The 26581-nt window shown below is 37.1% G+C and overlaps 1 protein-coding gene across 1 annotated transcript in view; it reads left to right on the plus strand.

Moving 5' to 3' along the window:
* BBS9 (Bardet-Biedl syndrome 9) overlaps positions 1 to 26581 on the plus strand; it is a gene marked incomplete at both ends in the record, with an annotated part of 174741 nt that overhangs the window by 42398 nt on the left and 105762 nt on the right. The window contains 6 exons of the mRNA XM_084260646.1: positions 12549 to 12730; positions 16982 to 17058; positions 19302 to 19355; positions 22512 to 22614; positions 23549 to 23653; positions 25603 to 25617. Of these exons, the coding sequence (XP_084116772.1) occupies positions 12549 to 12730; positions 16982 to 17058; positions 19302 to 19355; positions 22512 to 22614; positions 23549 to 23653; positions 25603 to 25617 (536 nt within the window). The remainder of the gene's footprint in view (positions 1 to 12548; positions 12731 to 16981; positions 17059 to 19301; positions 19356 to 22511; positions 22615 to 23548; positions 23654 to 25602; positions 25618 to 26581) is intronic.

The following is a 26581-nucleotide window of genomic DNA, read 5'->3' on the forward strand; positions in this document are numbered from 1 at the left end:
GATGTGTTAGTTATCCTTTGATTTCCAGCCTGTTTTCCTTTAAGGTAGTGATTTCTTGCTACCTGTCTTTTGACTTTTCTGTTTTGCCATATACTACTACAGGCATGTGGCATTAATTCTTTATAACCAGAAATGACCACTTAAGGGTACTTCCAGATCAACGTGGGAAGGTTTTATTGGCTTGACAGTCTAATGTGACACCTTCGACCTATCAGTGTTGAGTTTGTGTTCACTATTTGAGGACTATATCAGCAACAATGAATGTCTGCAAAAAACATTGCTGATGCTTTAGCCATAGGTTCAAAATAATTTTTTCAGGAAGGGTGGGGAGATTTTATGGCTTAGAAGTCTACTGTGTATTCCAGTACTCTGTTCCTGTCCAGACTCTGCCCATTAGTTTTGCAGCTTGATGGCAAGGGTGAGAAGTACTGGTGACTGACTATTACAGTTTGTCTCTACACCATCTCCAGTGCACTTAAGCATAAGGCAGGTGATACAGGCAGCTGCACTTCAGGATTGCTAGTCAGTTTGTGTTTTGAAGGGGAAGACAATACTGAAAGAGACATTTCTTGTGTTTACTGCATTTAAAAACAATCCTGTCTTTAACCCAACAGCAAACAATTAAATATTTTACAGTTACTGGAGCATCATCCATGGAGAGAATCACTTTTGCTTTCTAGAAAAATTATTAATAGAATACTCTTTTGGATATTATGATTTGTTAGTATTTATGGTAATAGACTAGTAAGAGCCCTGTGGTTTCTATACTTATTTGTCTAATGACGTATAAAGTCACTGCAGACCGTTGCTCACTGGCATCATACAACCAAGACTGACCTTCTCTATGTGAGTAGTGGCTTGAGTCTGACACAGTGAACATGCTTGTAACTTCACGGCATTTTTTCTGAATAATTCTATATATTGAGTCTGATCCAGCAACCTGTCTCCATAAAGAAGAGAACATAAGCTAGTGTTTAAATTCTTTGTTTTGACACAGGATTCATTCCCAGGTTTGAACTCATATGTAGCCCAACAGACCGATCAGTTTAATTTAAATGAGGTACATGAATCAAAAAAACTGGAGTTCAGAATTCTGGTCTATATCCGTTGGTTGAAAATGTGCTGTATGAAATTTTAGCTTCCAGTATTTTTTAAAGAAAATTAAAATCTGCGGTCAATTTGCACGTGAGAAAATACTGGCCTGGTCCAAACGTGAACTTGAAATTAAAACTTGTTCTCTGGCACAGAATCATAGTACATTGGGTGGTTAGATGAATGTACTTTGTGTAGCCAGGCTCTCCAAACAGTAGAAAGGCAACAGGAACTAAATTTAACTGGAAAAAATATGGAGAAATATTGTAGCTGAATTAAGTATATCACGTGTAAAAATGTATTCACGTACAGGGTAATAGTGGGTGGAGTCAAAATAAAACCCCTCTCATTGAATTTTTTAGCTATCCAGATGCTTGAAAATACTTTGTTCTTCGTTCCAGCCCATCTGTTCTTCCTTACTATAACTGACATCACCACAGCTACCAAAACTGTTAAAGAATCACCATATAAAAATGGCAAAACTTACATATAAAACCAGCACACAGTTTTATGGAAAGAAAACTGCAGGAATCAAACTTTATGGTTTCTTGAAAGATTTTTCCTTTTTCTGTATGGTAGTACTGCAATAGAAGCAATGCCAGTTATGACGCAAAGTATGAACTGTTCAGTTATATACATGTATATATATAAACTTTTATTTGAGTGCTCTGTAAGGATGTTGCCTGATCTGAGAAGTTAAATGCAGAGAATTCTAGAATCTTTCTACTTAAACATAAATGCTTTTAAAAGAAATTATTTTAAGAAAAAAAAAGAGAAAAGATTGCTTTTTTTATCACTAAATTGCCACAGTACAAAATACTACCCTTTTTTTGACAGTCTTCTGAAGACATAATTTTAATGTGTGCAGTTTAGCCACAAAATATCAATATGATTGTACTTCTTTTACCTTAGTAGGATTCTGATCCTGCCAAAGAGATGGGCCAAATAGAATGTACAGCAAATGCTGTGATGTGTGACTGGGCTTTCTAGCAAGTTGGTTTCAAATCGTATTTACTAAGCACATGCCCATATTGCTGGTTCTCCTAATTTTATTGCATATTACTTATTTGCTTTTTCAAAAAGCCTAATTTTTAGTCATGTGGTGGTGTAAGGATTTCAACTTACTTTAGAATAGCACTTAAAACATTCCTATCCTTGTAGTTCTAGAGAAGGCCTTAGAAATGGAAAATCTAACTGCTCAAGGACAAGGCGGCAACTGACTTATTACCGTATTTAAAATATAATGCTTTTTTTTTTAAGAAATAGCATGGGGTTTTTTTTTGGCTAACCTGCCATTTCTCTGTGCCTGTTGGTGTTGTGACAGGGTAGAACAGAACTGTATCGGGTACTGAACTCAGTCTTGGAGTTGGGTACTGAGCAGTAGTCTGGAGTTTATTGGGTGTATTGTGACACTTCCTCTGCCCAAAGAAGTGCTGGACATCTTGTTTGAACATCTGTTATTATGAACAGTCTAAGGCTGTTGATTTTGAAGGTCTTGGTTATTATGCTGTTAACATGAGAGACATTTCTTTGTATGAGGACCAGCAGGTGGGGCATTTATGTTAAGCTATGGAACCAGGAGCCAGCTAGCAGTGCAAAGTGCCAGAGATGCTTTTAAAGAGCAGCTTTGCTCTTTGCAAGACATGATGAAGGGACAATGACAGGTATTGCTAAAAGTAACAGCATATGTACTTTTTCCTGCCTGAAATGCTGGTGAATTTTGAAGCTTGCAGGAACATCATTGTCAAACTGTGAGGAGAAAGAAATGGAAACTAATTTAAGTTTAATTTTTGTGAAGTTATGTAACTATTCATTTTTTTCAAAATAAATCTGTAGTAAACATATCATGGTTATTCTTGTTAGCCTCTGTGTAGTCTGTGGGTAGTCTGATTTTCGTCGTGTCTAATATTAGCTTGTATAAAGCAAACAGTTAATAAGCTTTATCTAAATGAATAAACTTAATAGAATGTAGATTTTATCAGTGTAGCACCTTGCTTCTTTTTATTGTTGGAAGCAGAGATGCCAGGCGCCTCTCAAGCTTGCCTAGACTGAAATGGCCTCTAGCCACTGTCTAGAAGTGGGAGAAAAGAAGGTTTAGTTGAAGGATAAACTTTTGAGGCCCTCCAGATCCTATATTCACAATGACGTAGCTGCTACCATTTGGTGTATAGTCTTTGGAAGCTGCTGTATACCTGTGAGCCAGTGAGGGTGTCTGGTCTTGAAACAGATTTTAGGCTTCAGGCAAAGGAGGTTCAAATGGAGAATTATGTACTACTTGATGTTGCTCTCAGAGAGAATGAATCATGGAGATGTTTTAGGTGTGTCACAGTTAATTTCTTTCTTATTGCTAACACTGGTACAGTCATAAATGAAATCACAGTGTAATTTCTCTTGTTCTTATTATTTGGAGCTCTGACTTGGAGGCTGCACTCTTAAAGTAATCAGGTTTTCTTATCAGTCCTCACATTAATTTTCAGTTCAGGTAAGTTAGATGTGGAACTGTAATACTAAGAAAAGCAATGTGGAAGTAGCAAACTTTTCCTTGAATATAGTCTGCTTAAGAACTCTTTAAATATTTTTTTTTTCCTAAAGCAAGAACATGCATGTCTAGAGGCCTGTGTCACCACTCTGAATATTCTGGTTTTATTCTAATTTGAATCTTTATTTTGTATAGCTAGCTCGTTTAATTTTTAATAAAACCTTCACTGCTTTTGAAATAGTTTTGATTTTGTATTTAAAAGAACCAAGAATCTAAGTTTTTAAATCATTCAGATGAAAAATTATTATATGTGATTTTTAGCATGAGCTTAAATTGCTTGTCCAGTCTGCCTATACCAGTGTGTGTTCCCTGCCTGAAGGAACCAGAAGATGATATTGTACATGAATGTCTTTCCCTCTGCGTGCATTGCTAAATCTTAGCCTCCCTTACATTTATTCTGTCAAGCTATTATACTAACCCTGTTTAAAACAAAACAAAACAACAAACTCTACTTCATTTAATGTGATACTGTAGCTTTTGGGGCTCTCCAGTGTAAAAGCTGTGGTGCTTGGCTTGCCCTCGCCAGCCTTGTGCTGCCCCGCAGGTGGCAGTAGTGGGTTTTGTTTTTAACCCAGAGGTAAAAGTAAAATCAATTCATTTCCATGTTTTTTTTTTCCTTCTTCCCCGTCCTCCCCCCCCCCCCCCCTTTTTTTTTTTTCTTCTTCGTTTTGTTGCTTGGTGGAAGATGGTCCTTTGTATTTGGTCATTGGTTGGTGTTTGGCCTTTTATACAAAGAGAAAACTACACAAGCTAAAGACTTATCTGAATTTGTTGTGCAGTAAGGCACTAGTTTGCTGTTTTGCTGTGTGGTGTCTCCTTGTAAAGGTGCTAGTGAAAATGCATTGATTCCAAGTAGAGAAGGAAAGTATAAGACCTGGAAGCTGGAGAATCCTTCAGGCATTCAAAATGATACCACTCTGGCTAAATTCTGGTTTTAATCAGTTCTGGCTCTCAGTGGATTTCAGTGCTTCTAAGAGGGTATAGGTGTTGATCTGTTGTTCTAGTCATCTTTCTCCTTTTTTAGCTGCTTTTCCACTGATTATCAAGATGAAGTCATGTTTCATTTCCCTCTTCCCCTTCCATCTATTTCATAATTTTTTTTTTAACTAGATTTGTGTTTGGTACACTCTTAAGATTAACAATCCTAAACTAACACATATAGGAGAAAGAGGAATGTTTTGGGTTTATATGGGAAGGTTTTGGTGGTGGGACAGGGGTGTCTTCTACAAGAAGCTGCTAGAAGCTTCTCCTAGGTCTGACAGCGCAAGTACCAGCTGGCTCAAAGATAGACCTGCTGTTGACTAAGGCTGAGCCAATCAGCAACGCTGGTAGCACCTCTATGATAACATATTTAAGAAGGGAAAAAACCCCAACCCTGAGGGGCAGGTTTTCTTTTTTTGCAGCCAGTGAAAGGAGTTAGAATATGTGAGAAACGTTGCAGACACCAAGATCACTGAAGAAATAGAGGGACGAAGTCCTTCAGGTGCTCGAGGAGAGGTGCCCATGCAGCCTGTGGAGAAGACCAGGTTGCTTTCCCTGCAGCCCCTGGAAGATTATGGGGAGTAGAGATTCTGCCTGCAGACTGTGGAGGATCCCACACTGGAGCAGATGGAGACACCTGAGGGAGGTTGTGACCTGTTGGGAAGCCTGCTTTAGAATGAGCTCCTGGAGCCTGTGAAGAGAGGAGCCCATGCTGGAGCAGGTTTGCTGGTGGTGGGACTTGTTACATTGTGGGGGACCACACTAGAGCAGTCTGTTCCTGAAGGTCTGCACCCTAATGAAGAGACCTGTACTGGAGCAGCTTGTGAAGAACCGAAACCCCGTGAGAAGGATTCATATTGGAGAAGTTTGTGGAGGACTGTGTCCTGTGGGTGGGACCCCGTGCTGGAGCTGGGCAAGGGTGAGAGGAGTCCTCACCCTGAGAAGGAGGAAACAGCAGGAAACAATGTGTGATAAACTGACCACAGTCCCCATTCCCCTGTGCCGTCAGAGGGGAGGAGGTAGAGAAATCTGGAATAAAGTTGAATCTGGGAAGAAGGGCGGGATGGAGGAGGTGTTTTAAGATTTGGCTTTATTTCTTATTATCCTACTCTGTTCTGTGTGGGTAATAAATTAGATGCCTTTTATTGCATGTTGAGTCTTGCAACTGTGACAGTAATTTCTAAATGATCTCTCCCTGTCCTTATCTCAACCCACAAGCCTTTTGTTATATTTTCTCTCCCCTGTTCAGATGCAAAGGGGGAGTGATAGAGCAGCTTTAGTGGACATCTGGCCTCCAGCCAGAGTCAATCCATCATGATGAAGACTGCTTTTCTGCAAAGCAACAGCACAAATTATCTACCAGTTAATGATATTCAATATTATAGAATGGGCCTCAAAGATCATCTAGTTCCAACCACCTGCCATGGGTAGTGACACCCTCCTCTAACCCAGGCTGCCCAAAGCCCCATCCAACCTGGCCTTGAATGCTGCCAGGGAAGGGGCACCCACAGGATCTCTGGATAATCTGTTTCAGGGCCTCACCACTCTCTCAATGAAGAATATTTTCCTAATGTCTAATCTAAATCTACCCTCTTTTAGTTTAAACACATCACCCCTTGTGTTATCACTACACTCCCTCATAAAGAGTCCCTCTCCATCTTTCCTGTAAGCCTTCCTTTAGGTTCTGGAAGGCTGCAGTAGGCTCTCCCCAGAGCCTTCTCTTCTCCAGGCTGAACAAGCCCAATTCTCACAGCCTGCCTTCAGAGGAGAGGTGCTCCAGCCCTTTGATTGCTTTTTTGGCCCTCCTCTAGATTCACTCCAACAGCTCAGTGTCTTACACTGGGGACCACAGAGCTGGACGCAGTGCTCCAGGTAGGGTCTCAGAAGAGCAGTGTAGATGGACAGAATCACCTCTGGTCACACTGCTTTTTAATGCAGCTCAGGATACAGTTGTCTTTCTGGGCTACAGTTGCCCATTTCCACATCATGTGGGGCTTTTCATTAATCAACACCCCCAGATCCTTCTCCTTAGGGGTGCTCTTGATAAATACCATATAAATATAATTGCATGTTGTTAAACGATAATTGAGCACTATATTTACATTATATGTTTGCATGCCCTCTGCAGTGTGTACCAAGTGTGCTAAATACATAATATAAAGGGCCTTAACAGAATTTTGTTTCTGACAGCAAATGGGTTATTGGTTTTCATGTGTAACAGATGAATGAAAAAGTCTTAGACATGCAAATATTACTTTTGATAGGAATTTAAAGACTTTTTAATGAGGAGGAGGTTTTCTGAGGAGCCAGAGGGTGCTCCACAGATATGCAAAATCAGTTAAATATCAGTTGTAGCTGACACTGAGTCACACCAAGTATACTTTATGAATATTCAGCTGAAGGTCTGATTTTGGAATGTGTCCTAATTAAGAGTAAGATGGTCTTTCACCTTTTACTCCCATTATTTCATATTAGAAAATTGTTACAGCTTCTTACTCCTAGTCTGATCTTCCTCCAGCATTTATCAAATCCTTCATAGCCTTACAGCTAAAATGATATTGAAATGACGGTGAAAATACTAAGCTAGAAAGTGTATTGTGGTTATGCCTTTGCGTATAATTACTTCAGAGGATGATAAAATGAGAGAATTTGATTCAAAATGCTTGAGCACATTTCAGGAATTAGTTTCCTAATTTAGTAGTATATAAATAATACATTATCAATCAGGGACTGTAGGTAGTATTGCAGAGCATCTGGTTTTCTAAAATGAGTGGTATGAGTAATATCGATTAAGACTACTTCTGAAATTGAGGTAGCAGTTTTATGTACTATTGTAAATAATTAAAGCCATAAATGGTGTCAATAAGCAGACCTTGTCCTAAGAGTTGTCCAAGGCTTAGTGTGTGTCATTCAAATAGAACTCAGAATTACAGATTCAACTTCTAAGTTGAGTGATCAATTTGGTATTATATAACTGGAAATATGCAAAGCATTTTAATTTCTTCAGGAGTTACATAGTGAGCAATTTGTTTGCTAAGAGAAGACCTGCAAAAAGCATATGCCATTATTATGACCCAGAATCCAGTAAAAGATAATTTTTTAAATTATTACCATATGTGTGTAGGAGTTGCTTCGTACTATAAAGTTATTTTAGATACCAGAATAATTTGTTTCATATTTCGATTTCCTCACTGTTAAAGTGTCCCCTCAGATTTCCTATTACTTTGACTATTGTGTAATATATAGTAAAAAAAAAAAAAAAGTTTATAATAAAAGAAATCTAACAAGTAATTGAAATTCCAGATTGTGTGCAAAATGTGCCAAATGAAGTAACGGTATTTGCAAGGGTATTGTATGAGTGCGGTAGCTGTGGGGGAACTACTATAGAGCTGTTAAACATGCTCCCCCTCCCCCTGCTGTCTTTAACCACTGTTGTAAAAGCTTGAAAAAATATAGCCATCTTGAGTGGCTAACAAACATTCCAACAGAGAAATTAGTGTCTTATAAATCATATGTAATAACTGGTTACGCATATTTTTCTTATTGTTTCTATTGATGTGCAATTTCATGGACAGCTTTAACAGGGAAAGATTACTGGAGACTTTTCTGTATTTGTATTTCCATTTGTGTATGTTTCATGTTGCCCAGACATAACTGAGGCAAGGGGAAGTGCCATTGGTAATACTGCTTGCATGAACCAATGCTTTTGTTTCTGAGTTAGCACAGACCTAAAGGATGTCATGACTAGCGTGAAAGTTGGTTGAAATAATTTATTTTGAGATGGAGTGTTTGAATGGGCATTCAAAGTTCACAAGCCTTGGTCCTAATGGGGGGACTTCAATCACCCCGGTATCTGTTTCAACAGATGGACCACTCAGTGGGTAAGGAACTTGCTGGATGGTTACACTCAAAGAGTTGTCAATGGCTTAATGTCCACCTGGAAGTCTGTGACAAGTGGTGTTCCTCAAGGGTCAGTACTGGGACTGGCACTGTTCTTTGTGGGTAGCATGGACAGTGGGATCAAGTGTACCCTCAGCAAGTTTGCCAGCAACACCAAGCTGTGTGGTAAGGTCGACACACTGGAGGGAAGGGATGCCATCCAGAGGGACCTTGACAGGCTGGTGAGATGGGCTCATGCAACCTGCATGAAGCTCAACAAGGCCAAATGCAAGACCGGCATGTGGGTTGGTGCAATCCCAAGCACAACTACAGGCCGGGTGGAGAATGGATTGAGAGCAACCCTGAGGAGAAGGACTTGGGGGTACTAATTGATGACAAGGTCAACATGAGTTGGCAGTGTGCACCAGCAGCTCAGAAGGCCAAACATGTCCTGGGCTGCATCAAAACCAGTATGACTATCAGGTCAAGAGGTGTGATTCTGGCTCTGTACTCTGCTCTTGTGAGATCCCACCTGGAGTACTGCATCTGGCCCTGGGGTCCCTGGTACAGGAAAGACATAGAGCTGTGGGAATGAGTCCAGAGGAGGGCCACAAAGATGATCAGGGGCTGGAGGACCTCTCCTATGAAGACAGGCTGGAGAAGAGAAGGCTCTGGGGAGACCTAATGACAGCCTGCCAATACTTAAAGGGGGCCTACAGGAAAGTGGGAGGAGGACTGTTCACCAGGGAGTGTAGTGATGGGACAAAGGGTGTTGGCTTCAAGCTGAAAGAGGGCAGATTCATGTTAGATGTTAGGAAGAAGTTCTTTACTATGAGGGTGGTGAGGCACTAGCACAGGTCGCCCAGAGAAGCTGTGGGTACCCCATTCCTGGAAGTGTTCAAGGTCAGGGTGGATGGGGCTTTGGGCAACCTGGTCTAGTGGAGGGTGTCCATGCCCATGGCAGGTGGTTGGAACTAGATGATCTTTGAGGTACCTTCCAACCAAAAGGATTCTATGATGCTGTGATCCTATAGTGCTGACATAAACTCAGAAATTAAGAAAAGCATAATTTATCAAAATCACCTCATTGATTTGATTTCATTTGATAGACTTATGTGCAGATGACTGCCAGCTGAAAGGAACATAGGAAGGGCTATTTACTAACCACTTTTGAAAACATTATACTTTAGTAGGATATTATTCAAGATGTATTGCTAACAGCATAGCTGCATTTCTTCATGTCCTTCTGATTTACATTCAGATGTCCTTATAGAATCATGGAATCATTTGGGTTGGAAAAGACCTTTAAGATCATTGAGTCCAACCATAAACCTGACACTGTCAAGTCCACCACTAAACCCTACCCCTAAGCACCACATCTAAAAATCTTTTAAATACTTCTAGGGATGATGACTCATGGTTCTTTCCTTCTTAGCTTAACAGATACATAACCTCAGGAAAGAAAATTTAAGATAGTCCAAAGCCATTGCTAGAGAATTTTAGAAATTGTCTTGTTTCCGGGTGTCAGTTTTCTTTCTCCAGTTGGGGAACAAACTCATGATGCAGTTTCTCTTGTCACATTGTTCTATTAGCAACTTAATTATTTGCTGTAACTAAATAGCAAAGTGTGAGGGAGTGTATTTGGTAGTATGGTAGCATCTGCTTCAACAATATCCCTTTTTTAAAGACTTTGCCGTGCCCATGGCCACTATGGCAAAGATCTTTGCAAACTCTTGGCAGGCATTAAGCAAAGTCCTATATATTATGTGTTTTTTCCATACCTTACCAAGACTGTGTTATGGTCCAAGTATTTGCAATACTCTATTTCCTTGTTTTGTTCCTATAGAGATCTCAGGCTTAGCCCAAAGCATTTGTTTCATGTGCCACCCAAAGTTCTGTAAATGTAGCACAGATGAGTGGTGTATGGAGCTTTTTTGACATAAGAAGAATAGGATGAGCAGTTCAGCGTGTAGTTCCAAAAATTGACCCAGCCCTGAGCAAGGAAACCAGCTACAGTTGGCAACTTTAAATATTCAAGGAGCCACAGAAACCAGGACTCATCTTTAGTTTCATTTCCTCTCACTTTAGATTGAGAGTTTACTGTTTGTCAGAAGTAGTGAATGCAAAACCCAAGGTTACCAGTATGCCATCACATTCACAGGATGGCTGCTAACATCACTGCTTGATATGTAAGTTGAAAATTGATGTTAAAACTTCTACTTTCTCAGTGTATTTCCTGAGGAGACTTCGCATCTCCAGCCTTATGGTGCTCACAAAGACGATTTCTTATTATAATTCGATTAGGGTTTTTTTTTAGCAAATATTAGTATGTATTAAAAATTGTGCTGGTAACTGAAAGCTTTTCTGTGGCAGTCAGAACAGTATTCCCTAAAGAGAAGGCTGTTCCTGTTTAACCTGAACTTGTATAATACATAAAGAGAACAGCATGTTTTGAGTCCTTTCAGTAGAAAGCTCTAACTTATCTGCAGCAACTACTGATTGTTTAGTGCCCAATGGCGTCTTCATTTCATATGCAGGGTTCAGGTGATCAGTTACAGCATAGTTATTCCAGCATCTTTGATTGCAGTGATGAAACCAACACCAGGATTGTGACAGTATTCTGTAAAAAGGCATTTTGGACTGTCCCATTGGACCATCAATTATTGCAATTAATCTGTGACACCTGTTTGCTTTCATAATTCTGTTAGCTTGGAGAACTTTGGAATGAGGTTTCGTATCTTGGTGTACTGGAGCCATGCTACAAAACAACGTAGGAAACCAGAAATAATTATATGTTTTTAAATGTAGATACTTGTTTTTTAACGGGGATTGTACAAGGAGATGCTCAAAAGATACCAGTTTATGTAAATTAAGAATTTTTGATAATTATTTATGAATTATAGCTTGACCACATACATAAATTAAATGTTTTACATGGGTTTAGTTAGCAGGGTAGTGCATTAGGTTTTCTTATAAACAAGTTTTATATCAAAGAAATAAATTTGATCTATCTTTGTTTTATATGACAGTTTTGTGTGATGCACAGGCAGTATAGGCTGTAAAATATTCTGAGTATGGAATAAGAGCAAATTACTGGCATGAAAATGCCAATTCATGATTATAAAAATAAATGCAAGCTATTCATTTAAATACGAGTTAGCATTTAAAAAAATAAAATTAAGATTAGTTTTCTCCTACTTGTTGCTATTACCATCTGTGCTAGTCCTTCACTGTACATTTCCTCATCTACTTAGAAATAACCTTCAAGTTAAGCAAATTGTTGGCAGTACTCCCTGTTGTCTCCTTTTTTGTTAAATATTTTCCCAAATCTTGCATTTGCGTGGTACATGATCAGATAAACAAAATGAGTGAGATTTTTGTAGGAGTAAGTTCAGTGGAGTACTGTTCCTTCGAGAAAAGAGACTATAGTGTAGCTAATAAAACACTCATTTGTATTGATTCTGAGCAGTGTCAGGGGAATGTTCTCAATCCACATGGCCTCCTTTCAGAAAGATACTGCAGGGGAGAGCCAGACAGGGTTTGGAGCCAGCTCAGGAGCTTCAGTAGCAGCCAAAGAATGCGATAGGGATGTTACTGATGCCATCAAACTATTCACTGTGAACATGTTCCATCCATTTGTGAATTGTTCAAATGCCTTCTTTTCCTTCCCTTATTTGGTGTTCCATTTAGCTAATTCCTGCATACCAACCTAAATATCCATACTTCAAAAAGCTTAACTCACAATTACTGAATAAAAAAAAAGGTTACAATTGTACTTTATGCTCAGCTCATTTCTTTCCTTGATTATATGGATTTTGGGATACTTGGGTGATGGTTTAGTCATTTATCGAGCACAGGTTGGTTACTAGGTGTGATTGCAATGACTGGGACCGATGTTAATAAAACCATCTGAATTGAAGAATAAGTGGTACTGTTTTGTAGATGGAGCTCTAGCAGTAGAAGTAGCATAAATTCAGTGTTACTACTTCTGTGATTCTTTGCCATTTCTTGATGAGATTTTTTTCTTTTTTTTTTTTTCTTTTTTTCTTTATTGCAGAGACTTGAGAGGTGTTATAGTCACTCTGAGTGACAATGGGCATCTTCAGTGTTCTTACCTTGGAACTGATCCTTCATTCTTCCAGGCTCCTAAGGTTGATTCGAGGGAAATAAACTATGAAGAATTTGATGCTGAAATGAAAGAACTTCAGAAAATCATCAAGGAGGCCACAAAAACACAAGGTATACTTGTCCCTTTTCTGTATTTTAACCACTGACTTTCCTTATAGCACTTGAAAATAGTTTATTTTCATACTTTAATGATAATTAAATTCATAGGCAATGTAATATTTAATAAAGTTCAGATTTTAGTTAAAAACAATGCAAACAAAATCCTAAACTGTAAGACCCTTGGATACAGATTTTTTTTCTCTGTATTTGCATAACGCCTGTTGGAATTTTCAAGATACTTACATCAGGTTGCAAATAATTCTCCCTAAAGCAAGGAAACCTAAGGAATTTCACAAGAGTTTGATATACTTAGGCTTCAGAGAGAGCAAAAGTATTGACAAATTCTGTTTTATAATTACAAATGGCTTCTTAATTCATGCAATTAACAAAGAATGACTTTTGTTAAAGCAACATTTCTGTTACATAATCACAGAATGATAAGGATTGTAAGGGACCTATGGAAGTCATCTAGCCCAACTCTCTTATCAGAGCAGGATCACCTAGAGTAGGTTGCACATGATTGCATCCAGGTGGGTTTTGAATCTCTCCTGAGATGGAGACTCCACAACCTCTCTGGGCAGCCTGTGCCAGGGCTCTGCCACTGTCACAGTAAATAAATTCCTTCTCATGTTTCGGTGGAACTTCCTATATTCAAGTTTGGGCCCATTGCCTCTTGTCCTGTCACTGGGCATCACTGAAGAAAGACTGACCCCATCCTCCCTCAAGTGTTTATAAGTATTGATAAGACTGAACCCCGAAGAACACTGCTTGTTAGAGGCCTCCAGCTAGACATTGATTACAACCCTCTGGCATGTCTTTAAGCCAATTTTCAACCCACCCCACTGCTTCATCTAGCACACATTTCCTAAGTTTGTCTGTGAGGATGCTGTGGGAGACAGTGTCAAAAGCCTTGCTGAAGTCAAGGCAGAGACTGTAGACACAGGTCTCCCTTCATCTACCTCTCCAGTCCTACCCTCATAGAAGGCTATCAGGTTTGTCAGACATGACTTCCCCTTGGTGAAGAATCAGTGCTGACTACTTCTGATAACCTTATTTTCCTCCACATGTTTTGAGATGACCCCAGAACGAGCTGCTCCAACATCTTTGCAGGGATCGAGGTGAGGCTAACTGACCTGTAGTTTCCTGGGTCATCCTTCTTGCCCTTTTGAAGACTGGAGTGACACTGGCTTTCTTCTGATCTTCATGCACCTCGCCTGTTCTCCAGGGCCTTTCACGGATGTTGGAGAGTGGCTTAGCAATGACTTTTGCCAGTTCCCTGAGCACTCATGGGTGCATGCCATCAGGACCAATGGACTTGTGGATATCCAGTGTATTTAATTGGTCTGTAACCAAATCTTCAACCAAGGGAACATCTTCCTTCCTCCAGACTTTCTCTGTTAACTCCGAAGTCTGGGGCTCCCGAGGGATGGCCTGAGTAGTAAAGATGCTTTAACTTCTTTCAAAAAGTGATTTATTTGAAGAACATAGTGAGAGATACAAAACCCAAACAACTGACCATGATAAACTCTGGAATTTACTTACAATGCTAATAACTTATATTATTTTTTCTTTAAGAGCATATAATTTCTGCAGAGATCCTTCAAAGTTTGTGTTTTCATAACTGAGTTTATAAACAGTCTATCTGACTTGCACAGAGAATTGGAAGCATGTGATTTTACAAGAAGCTATGGAAAAATCTTAGACAAATAGAAAGAACCCATAACAACCTTTTCCCAGTGACAGTGTGTTCTTAAAATGTATTAAAGAAATAGTTGTGACTTTCTGCATGAAAAAGGGAGTGAAAAAGCTCAGTTTAAATCCCTAGAAAATAAGAAATTATTTATCTGGAGTTATGACTTCGATTCTACAACTTTGATTTATTTTTTTCTAATTGCATATATATCTTTCCATTATTGTGATAGACTAATACTGTTTTTTAAGCTTTAAAAATCCAGTAATTATTTATTTAAGCATATAGATATGAGTAATCTTGCATTTGACATTTTTATCTGGCTATCATAACCAAAGGAAAGAAAGTTATGGTGGAAGGACTACATCCATTTGAAGTGAATCAACTTTTGTTTGTTAGGCTTAACATATTGTGTGGAAGGTCTAGAGATAGAGATAGAAAACATACCTGTCCTTTATAACTTTCCTAATACCTGTCATGGCAAGTTTGTAAAATGTACTGTGAATATTGTTGATATTTTTCCCATTCTCTTCCTCCTATTTTTTTTCCTTCCTCAGTCTTTCTAGTCTGATCTAAGGTGTTACAGTGGGATTTTCAGATGAGTTTTTCTGAATGCTCTTTTCATTACAGAGAGATGCTCTAATGATGTGTTTGGCTTTAGATGTAAAACTTACGAGAAGACCTTTCTTACAACAAAACTTTTTACTTATGAAGTATGCGTTGCAGTTTCAGATGTTTTGGCTTTGTTTCATTTTGGCTTTTTGCTTAGAACTTTAATTAAGTCTTAAAATAACTGCTAATCACGTCTGGTTGAATACGAAACAGTTTTGAACGCTGCTCACCATTAAGTTACTCTAAGCATGGATCTTTAAAATGACTTTTCTGTCTTTTGGATTCACATTTGTGCAGTAAGAGCTTGTGTTGTTTTGAAAATATCTACCCTTACATGGAAATAATTTTTCTTTGTTTCGTTTTGACTTCCAAACACGGAAGGTATTTAGAATTAGGTCATCATATAAAAAACCCCCTTTGAGTAGTTACTTCCATAAATGTCTTGTATTTCTGTCCGGTGCTGACCATTAAACTGTTGAACTTAAGCTGTTTTATACATTTTGAAGAATGAAGATTTATATTATAAACTGATGAAATATTTGAAAATCTTAACTGTTACACTAACTTAAATTTTACGTTACTTGCACCAGTCTGGATGACAAAAGTGATTAAACATAGATGTGTTGGCTTAACTTAATAGCAACATGAAGCTGATATGTCTATGTAAGCTTTGGCTGGGATCTCTATCCTATTTCTAGTAGAAAAATGACTGTATGATAGAAGTTACATCATAGTTTGTTTGAAAAAGCAACCTGAAGAGAAATGGTTAAGAAGGGATTAAAAAGGAAGATACTTTCTCATCTGTACAAGAGGAATGGGGATTGTGCTAAGCTATGTGTAATTGGCAGAACCAGTTGTGTTCAGTCGTGGCAGTGTGAAACAGACCTAGGCTTCTTTGGTAGGTGGTATGAGAGGAACATGTTTTAGTTTGACTTTTTTGCTTTGAAGTGAAGGGACGCTTTTTTTTTCTGAGCACAAGAAAATTAAAACTATTTTCTGTCTTAAAATCTTTTCCCTTGACCCTCTTTTTAGAAAGAGATAATGTGCTGCCTAGTGGTTCTGACTCATTTTCAGGACCCTATGTTTAATAAAATTCTTGCAGCTTTCTGAATGTGCTCATGCTCTTAATTTTTCAATTTCTATGTTAATTTTTCCTTTATATTAAGTCTTTACTGTTTGTTACTTTGGAAACTGCACATTTCCTATTTGGGTTTTTCTTTTTCCAAAATACTTAGTAATAGGAAATAAAAGTAATCCTTAGAGCTGGACTTCCCGACTCTTAAGAAGAGATACTGTAATTCCTAATGGTATTTAAGTGCATAGCTTTTAATCCATACAACTTTCTTCACGTATGTGAATCTGCATAAGGTTTTATATCACAGATATAAATGAATTCATAATTCTTTACCTTGTATCTTGACAGTCCTGGAAATTATCAGGTAATATATTGTAACCAAGCCCTGTATAACATCCTGTACATAGAACTTTCATATACCTTCTAATGCAGAGGAATTTCTAAAACCTATTTTAATTTTATGCTATTAGGCACAGAATCTTTCTGTGTCTAATGTATTAATTATCAAATTATTTAGCATAAAGTGCTATTAGATGCATGGTGTGAATTTTGGAAGTAGTTGTTTATTATTGCTGTATTAGTATATTAATGTGAGGACAAAAGCTTAAAATTCCTTACGGTCTCCAAAGATCCTGTAGAGTAGGTGTAAAATCTTGTTAATAGAATACATCTAAGTAATTTTTCATACATAAATCAGAAATCCATGATAAGACCCAGGTTTATAAAATTGGTAGGTTTATTTGGTCAGAAATCATATGCATTGATATTTTTTCTTTTATGTTAGTAGGTGTAACAGTATAAATTGTTGGTACTGTTGAAATCATATTGTTTTTAGAAATGTAACTGCATGTTTTTTAAAGGAGATCTGATTTACTTTTTCTTTCAGATATTTTACCCAAATCAGAAAAGCACAGAGATCTAATTATCACAGCAGAAGTTTCGCCTGATTTGGATGCGGAATCTGTATGTACCTGTATGAAAAGGAAATTACTCAGGAAACATTGGTTTCATGCATCAGTAAATAATGATCATGGATAGTGATTACTATGTATTTATATTTGTGGGGCAGAGCTTCTGCATAGCTCTCAGTTTTCCATCAATTAAAACATAATTTTGTTAATGATTTTAACTAGAATTTTTGAATTATTTAGTATCTTCTGTCTGTGGACCTTTAGATTCTTCACTAAGAAAGCATAAGTGAATGTGAGCTGAGGATCTTGAGTAAGTTTGTAGTGGTGAGCAGTTGGTAATACGGGTGGATATGGTAGAAACATCACCCCATGGATCTTGTAAGATCGATACACGAACTACTCAGAGATGCATTGTAGGAAGTGACCTTTCTCTGTCAAGGCATCATTCCATATTCTCTGGTGTAGCAGCCTAGTTTATTAATCTTGTATATGTACATAGTTTAGAAAAAATACTTCAAGTTAATATTTAGGAAAGCTTATACTGTCTCTTTAAAACTTTTCGCTTTTACATTTCAGAACATACTCTTTGCATTAGAACATCTGCAATTAGTCATTTCTGGCCACTAATTTCTGCAAAACTGATTGTCAGGGCTACTTACTGTTTAAAAATATTAAAGGAGCTGCTTCTTAATACTTTTACATATATATATATGATAGATGCATTTGAACTCTGTTATTAGTACTACTGTGACCTCTACTACTATTATTCTTTGCTCGAGGGACCTCTTTATGTCTGCTCGTTTCCGAGTACTTGTCTGTGGAAGAAAGGACAGTGTGATGCAGTCTTGGCCAGCTGCAATAATCTGCTCACAATACTTAGAACTGTTGGGTCCATAGCATGATCTGATGCAGCTGTGCTCATTCATGCAACCTTCCAGATGCAAATGGTCTGTTTCATCTATAAGTAACGCTATTGATTGAACCACAGCCTTGTGTCTTTATTTCCCAAGGCTCTCTATATTTATTAGTTTTCCTGTGAGGTAAGCTTCCCTGAGGGTTCCTTCAGTAGCCATCTAGAAAGGAAAAACCTGTGAAGATACTTTATGGGTAAGGATCAATACAGCAGATGTGGAAATAAGTTTAGGTCTTCTGCAGTGATCTTGGAAACTATAGGCTTACAGATACTGCTTCTACACTTGTGAAAAGATTTAAATTGTCATGTGTGTGGTAAAAGCAAAGAGGATGTTAGATGTATTCAAACAAATTAGGTAAGCAAGTGGTGGACCATTTTGGTTATTTAACACCGTCTCCTCTGTATGGCCTCTGATCCAGGAAGTCCAGCTGATTTCAGAAAGCTGAATATAGTACAAATCAATCTCTTTTCACCCCTGCTATTGTTTCAGGATCAACCACTGGTCACCAGGGACAGTGGGCATGACAAGGCAGTATGAAAATAGCTATCTTTTTTTAACTGAAAAATTTTGAAAGTCCTATTTCTAGATCCCAGAGACCTTAAGCGGCATATTGGGATAAAAAGGAGAGTGGGTAGAGGACAGCAGATTGTTTTTAATTTACTCTTTTATCATGAGAAGGTCTAAGTTCAAGTCAGTAATTTGGTATTATAGAGGAAGTGTTTCTTTAAAACAAAATAATTTAAATAAACCATAACATTATCTTGAACTGTAGGGATGGGCCTGTTGCAATATGAACTATAAGCACAAAATAAGGTATTAAAATATACTATAAGGTCAAGATGTTTTTTGAATTAGATGGAATTGCCTATTGAAGTAGAAATTAGGAGTAGCAGGATGCCTACTGTAATTCTCTTTTGAAGTTCATAATATATGTCTGATTATAAGATAGCATGTGGTGATTTTCTAGTAGATATTATGTTATATATATATGATATATTGGCAGATTGGAAATCACCTTTCCCTACTGAGTAACAGGAGGTATTTCCAGAATTGAAATAAATATACAGTGGAAAGTACTGTGCCAAACAAAACCGTTTCAAATATTCATATATACATCAAAGTGTATCGATTTCTTACATACACAACATTCATGACCTTTTGCTAACTTTTTTGCAGGCAATTTCCAACAGAGGCTTTACATTTTCAGAAGGAGCTCAGAGATGTATTTTGTGTATTTTAATCTGTCATAGGAATGCTAACTTCTGTACTGTATAATTCTCTGTTTACCAATTTGATTGTAGGAAAGTAATATTGCATTCACTGTGTTCACTCATTCATGTATAATACTGAATTTACTCTTTTTTCATCTTTTTCTTCACAGAAAGCCATTGACAGTGAGGTAAAAGCAGAAGCCGTGCCGTCAGTCACAGTAAAGGTATGGTCCCTAGCTCAAAATAGTAGTGTTCAAATACTGGTAGCAAATTTTAATAAACCTGTCGCTTTCTGTCTGTTGCCCTTAGATCATGAAAATGAATAAAATTTGAAATGCAGTATCTATGTAGTTCTTTTTCTTTATATTATTCAGTGTTGTTCTAGTAAGCCTTATGCTGAAGTCAGAAAGCAATTGGAATTTTATTTTTGATACAAGCAGCAGACACAAAAACATTATTAGGAGGGAATGAAGTAATTTTTGAAGTTCTGAGAGTATTTTTCCAACAATTTTCAAAGGGAGTAAATGTTTCATTACTTAAAAAGTGAAGTTCGTTATCTTCAGATACCTTTTTAGCTGTCACTAAACAAAAATAGACTTTCTTTTAGAAAAAAACTTTCATAGCTTTTGCTAGGAAAATCTAATTTGAAAATTGAAATCATGACAGTCTTCCAGGAGAGTTTCTGCCTGTAAGTAGCTCTACAGAAAGTGTGAGAGTGTGTGTGCGTGCGCATGCATGTGTATGCTAGTGTAGCTTCTCCTCAGTATTGTTTAAGAAGGACCATAATTTTTACTTCTGAGTTTGAGAGGATCTTCTAGGAATATCAACAGAGCCTTATTTTTGAGAACCTTGCAAATTCTCCCCATCTTAAGTGAAAAGTTCAGAGGGTAGCTGGATTATTTATTGATCCAGATTCCCTTATGCTAGTGTGGTCCAGTTGTACTTGATCAAATATAGAATCATAGAATCATGAAGACTGGAAGATACCTTCAAGATCATCAAGTCCAGCCATCAGCCCTACACCACCATAACTTCTAAATAATTTCCTGAAGCACCATGTCTACCCATTTTTTGAACAGCCTCAGGGACAGCGGTTCTCCCACCTCCCTGGGCAGCCATTTCCAATGCTTCACTACTCTTTTGCTGAAGAAATTTTTCTAATATCCAATTTATTTCTCTGCATTTCTAGATGCTAAAAATGATACAGAGTAAAATCCTAATCTTTGTAAAGTCTGTGACAGTTTTGCTAGAAGATCAGATGAATGGTATCGGACTTTGAATCAGGCTATTTGTAGCTGTAAGGCCACCTTAAAATATATAATGTAAATTTAAATTACCTTCAGAAAGATATTAATTTATCAGCTTTTAGTTTATATTGGAGCCAATGTTTCGTACAAATGAATTATTACAGATGCAAGTATTGGGTTTATAATTCCCAAATTTTTGGAGAGTGGTAATGATTCCAGTATTGAGACCGCAGGTAACTCCCATTGTTCTCCTTCAGCTGCTCATTATTACAATTGTAAGGCCAATGGCTAACTAAGATGAGCATGGATGTATTTAAATAATAAGCTTTTTAATGGGAAGACTTTTATAATTCCCGGTTCTCTTTTCTTGTTTATGCCTCCTGTAAAAAAAAAGTAAATGTAGGAGTTGCTGTGCATTCAGTTCTTTGCGGAATATTTTTTCCTGCAATAACTTCATTTAACTGAACTTCATATGTCTCTGTTCTAATTAACTGCAGTAGATGGAAAAGTCCCTTTAATTAATGGAGTCAACTCTCCGTTATTTACAAAGATCTAAACATTTGCTTTAGGAAAGTAAGAGATAATTGTACATTATAGTTCCATGTCAAAACTCCTGTCAGGCTAATTTGAACTTAACTGCTGAATTTGCACAAGTTGAGAACAATTTTGAAATAAATTAAAATTAATTATTTTCTTGAACTTCACAACTACAACCAATGTTTATGTATACCTTGTGTGTTTTCTGCAAAGCAGGTGATGTTACTAATGAATATTATTTACCCATTGTAATGGTGGATGTTACACCCAAAAACCCTACAGGCAATGTACTGTGTTCTAAAAAACTTCCAGAATTTGTCACACTTAGTTTTATGTTAAAAACTTAATTTTAAAATTTAATTTTGCACTGATGGACAAGCCTGTCAGAAAAGTTTTAATAAAATTAGATAATTTTGGACAAAATACTGGATAAAAGTAATTTTCATTCCAGGTTCCTATATACAACAGAAAGCCAAACATAATTGAGAAATGCACTGATGTAGCATTTGCCAGTAACTTTAAATGTCAGTGTCTAGATTACAGATTTTTAACTGTGCAGTCTCATGTCTGCACATTTTTAGCTCGCTTAATTGGCTTAAAATCTGTAAGGCTGTTGATTCCATATTCATTGTTTATCTTATTGAGCTTCTGACTCCAGAATATGGAGCAAAGTTTACCTCATATATGTACAGATGTAGATGTGATCCTTCCTAACATTAATAGTGATGGATGATCTGAGGGCCTGTTTGCTGTCCAAATGTATTGTTAAGCAAAAAAAAAAAAAAAAGTTGTTGTTAATTCTGTTAGTGAAACTTCCTAACACTGGAGTCATTTTATAACTAATGATATATTCCTAAACTGATTTAACTTGGCTGTATTGAGCTCCTTGGTAAACCAGCAATAAGGAACAGACAATGACAGATAGTAGATAAGGTCTTTGTATGTGCAGACCACGTTCAGATAACAGTCACCACCATGCTTGCATTTTAGATCTGAGTGAAGGACATTCTTTTGATGTCCATTGGTTTTGCAGAGAAATAACTGCAACCAGTGCCACTCCAGGTTTATGGTTAGATCAGATCTCAACATTTTTAGTTGTACTGGTTAATCTTGTATATTGAATTTTAGAATTTGTTTGTTGTAGGAAATTAAATAGAACTTGACTTTTAAGTTATATAGAAGATTATGCATTGTTTTTTTGTAGTTAAAGGAAATAATTTCTTTTGTTACCTTTGTTTTTATTCTTTTTGGTTTTTATTTTAAAAAAAGTGACATATTTTAAAAATTAGAGCAAATGCGCGTGACACTTGCAAAGCATTTGCACTTTAAGTAACACTTAGAATCAGTTTGTGTTGGGTTAAAATTGCAAAGAATGTAGGAAAACTCCTCAGATACTTCTAGCTTTTCAAGTAATTCTTTTCCGTTATTGGCTGTAAGTAAGAAATGTAAAAGTTTTTGAAGTTGAAGTCCTTAAATATTGTTGCTGAGTTCATATTAGCAGGTTTTATATGCTTTTCCTGGTTATGATTTTTTTTCTGCTATACAGAGATTAATTTGTTGCCTCTTTTAAATATTTCTGTATGTCATTTGATTCAGATAACGATACAGAGCAAAGTTACTGCGCAGAGACCAAACCTGGCAGTATGTGTACAAGCTCCATTAGCGGTGACCTGTGACCAGTTCCAATTTGATGATTTAGGTAAATTATAGAACTGTTAACAGCTATTGTATCATATTACTTCTTCGGAGGGTTTTTCAGAATTATACTCCAGCCTACATCAAGTGCATTGTTGCAGATATACTGCAGTTAAAGCAATTACAATTTTCCCTTGCCTACGTTCTGCAGTTTGTAGATGCTGCTTGGTGGAGGAAGGCAGAGTAGAAATGAGTGGAATTGCTTCCTTGATTGAGGTATGAAGCACAGCAGGTGGCAGCTTCTTGATAGATGAAAACAGTCCCAAAACTTCTGTGGCACTTTTGCAGGGGCATTTTGGTCTGCAGGGAATTCTGTCTATGTAGAAATGCCACTGCTGAGCTAAAAGCAGTGACAGAAAGCTTGTTTGCCTGTACACAGTCTGGCATGTGCTCCCAACTTAGCATCAACTGGTGATTCTAGCTCTGGTGAGAAGACTGCAGGTGGGATTGCCTTAAAGAATAAGTAGAGCTGAAGACCGTAGAAGTGTGTCCTGCTGCCTCAGTTGGGACAGTAGACCATTTCTGCTCTGAAATGTGCAGTAACGGTCCCTATTTAAACAGAACTTTACTGAATGCTGCTGAATGTCTTCCAGAAGGACAGGTCTTATGCTTTCTCAACATGTGACAGGAGCAAAGGGCTGATGGCTTTGTAAAATGCCTCTGTAGAATATTAACTTCACTGCATTTGTTTTTGTAGTCCTTGTTCTCAGTGGGCTGAATATTTTTATTGCTAATACTTAAAGATAGTAAGTTGGAGGGACTAGTTTGCCTTTTACAAATCATGGTTTTAAAAAATCCCAGATGTCCAGTGATTTGATGAAGGTGAACTGATGGAAACAACTATTGTAATTTAGTAGAATATTTCCCAAAGTACTAGAACAATATATTCTTTCATTTGGATGCTCCTATTACTTGATTTAATTTTGTGCTGTTTTTAGAACCAGATTCATGTGAAACCGTGGTCCTGTCTGTCTTTTTGAAGGGGAATTGTTCTCCATCAGAACTAGAAGGAAATTGTGTGTTTTCGTGTGATATACCAACAGGTAAGCCACTGGAGATTTCATATTAATTTACCTTTTTGGAGGGCTTTTTCTTTACATATTTCTTACAAATGTTTTTTTAAATACAATGAAGGAAAAAGTGATTAAATAAATAATATGTATCAGAGTTCAGTCTTCAGTTTTAGTTAATAATTTATGTAGCATCATTAAGTTCCTTAATTGGTCTTATAAAAGGTGAAATCATATGCTTATGGCTTGGGAAGCAGCTGTACAAGCTTTCCCACCCTGTCTTATCAATTTGCTTCTGTTCTGATCTTTAAGGGTCCACTTCTTGGAGTAAGTAGTTAATTACATCTTTATGACTATTCAGCCTTCTGGGCTGCAAACAAATGTGACAATAACTGCCTTTCCATAGAGTGAGAGATTTGCATAAGCATTGGGAGTGATTATTCCTCACTTCCCTTTTAACAGTTGAACCTACTAATTCTAAACAAATAAACTAATTCAAAGGAAGAGAAACTAAGTGGTTCTGGTTTATAATGACCTAATGATCCTAATGGTAGAATGTGTAAATTTACCCAGCTATCCGTAACTTATTAGTTTAGTTTTCTGCACGCAGCCTTGTGAATGTGACAGGCTACTGAGAAATGGTATTTAGCCAGGGCTTCCATGTTAAGTTAAATGCAGCATAAACAAGCATAAGTTGTCTGTTCTTCACTTCTCACTGCTTGGCTCTGCTCCTGCTCCCCCTCCCCTGTTGTGCTCACACAGTCAACAGTTATTTCTCAGCCAAATCTGCTGATCTGGTTCACTGTGCAAACACAGAACTGATGCCAGAACGAAAGGAAGGGTGACATGAATTAGAGAGCAGGAAAGAAATGCATGTGGAGTTGGGGCTTCTGTGAAGGATGGTGGTCTTGAGTATCTTATCGTATCTATACACTTTAAGTATTAACTTCACTTCTCATTTGAAACATGGTTTGTATGATGATAGTCTAGGCCATTTATTTCTAGGCAGAACTGAAACTCCTGTTTTTAAAGAACTTGATCTTACCTTCTTTAGATGAGACTTGCAGGTATGTGCAGAGAGTGGGACAGAAAAGGATGCTCCTCCCTTTTCTTTGAGAGCCTGCAGAAACAGCTGGTGCAAATTCAGTCCCCCTGTATTGTGACTGCTTCTGAGCGAGATGCTGTACCTTTGAAAGCCTCCACCTTAGTGACATGCCTTTAGACTGGTTTTGCTGTAAAATTGTGTAGGTAATACACTTTTTATATTGGATCCTCTGATTTAGAAAGCTGCCTTTTTGTTTTGCTGGCCTTGATTGTGTGATTTGGCTTTGCAAGACTCAAGTATCAAGCTTAAATGGTATTTCTCAATGCCAAATGAAGGTATTACTTCCTTCAGGTGATACTAGTTAAATTTATGATTCTATTTTAGATATTAGATTGGATTTTGTTAGTTTTTTGGTTAAGGAATTAAGACATAAAGGAGCATAAATAATATCTTCATAGTTCATTAAATTTAGTTCATTAAATTTAATTCATTAAATTATTAAACTGGGATAATTCAATTACATACAAACGCTAGCGTTACTTGTACACAATAATCAAATCCTTAAGTGTATTATCCTTGTAAACAAAAATGTAGTGCCTTTATGACTTTATTAGATCTGAATAGAGACTTTTTTCCTCCTTTTTTTTTTTAAGATACCCACATTTCTGGCCAAATCAGTGTTCAGTGTATCTCTGTGGACTCACACAGCTGAAGGTTAATGAGTCACTCAGTTGGATGGGATTGTACTATTGATGAATGTGGTCTCACATCTGGTTTTTGGCTAGTATTATGTCTTTATGTATTGTCTACTTAACAAATGTGGCTTAAGTTCTTTAAAACCTGTAAATGCATTCTCTTTTTTCCTTATGTGAACAGCATCTTATGTTTTCTCTCTTTTTTTTCCTTTTCTTTTGTCACATTGCTGCTTACATGGTAGAGCTCAATCCTGAAGGTGAGTGAGTGGAAAAAATGGGAAGTCTGAATGGTTTCAACAGCATGTGCTGAATAAAGCAGTTTTGGAAGGGAGCTGTTATTTTACTTATTATTTCTTTAAGTTTCTATTATCTATGAAGGTATGAATATTTGAGAAAATTGAAAGTAAACAAGGCTTAGATGTAAGAAGGCAGTTACCCATGGGGAACACAGAAAGTGCTAAATGCATTTCTTGGTGAAGTATGTTGCACTTTCACATGTGAAACATAGGAATTTTGCAAACTATTAAGTGCCTTGTGCATTGAGATTGGAAATGGAAAACACAATTGTATGTTGTTTCTTTACCATATTTTTAGCTCTTTTTTTCAAGTTCCAGCTAGAACTTGGCAGCTAAATTAGAGCTTTTTAAGTGCAACTGAAACGGCTATTAAGGATTTGTAGCAAATGCTATGTTGTTTGGACTGAGTAGCTCTGAGAGTGATGTCACTTAACATCTCTTCATTCCAATTCCTATTGGAAACATCTTATTCAAGGCTAAAAGGCTTCTATCTAACAAAAAATAGTAGCAGCACAAAATTTAGATGTGACTGTGGTAAGTATGATACTTTCAAAATGTACAATTAAAAGACAAAACAGGACCAGAAAGTTAGCTTATGTATTGGTAGACTGAAAAAAAAAGGATAGTGTTGCTGCGAGGTAGTTATGTTAAAAAGATAACAGTCCTTGTAAAGATACTTTACTAACTCTCAAAAAAAACATATTAGGCACAAATGCACCCATGTTTTGGGGGAGGAGAAAAAGTTGTTTGTCATAGATTCAGAGATCAACTGAAAAAGGGTGTTTTCAATTTTGCAGTTTTTCTAAGTAGAAAAACTATAGATCTATGTATATTTGAGGCTTTTTTCAATACTTGAAAATATATTGCTAGACATAACACCAAAGGATTGAGGAAGGTTTGGATCCTACACTTTGTTATTGCTTTG

The sequence above is a fragment of the Gallinula chloropus genome, assembly GCF_964237585.1.
Source record: "Gallinula chloropus genome assembly, chromosome: 2".
Taxonomy (NCBI): Eukaryota; Metazoa; Chordata; class Aves; order Gruiformes; family Rallidae; genus Gallinula; species Gallinula chloropus.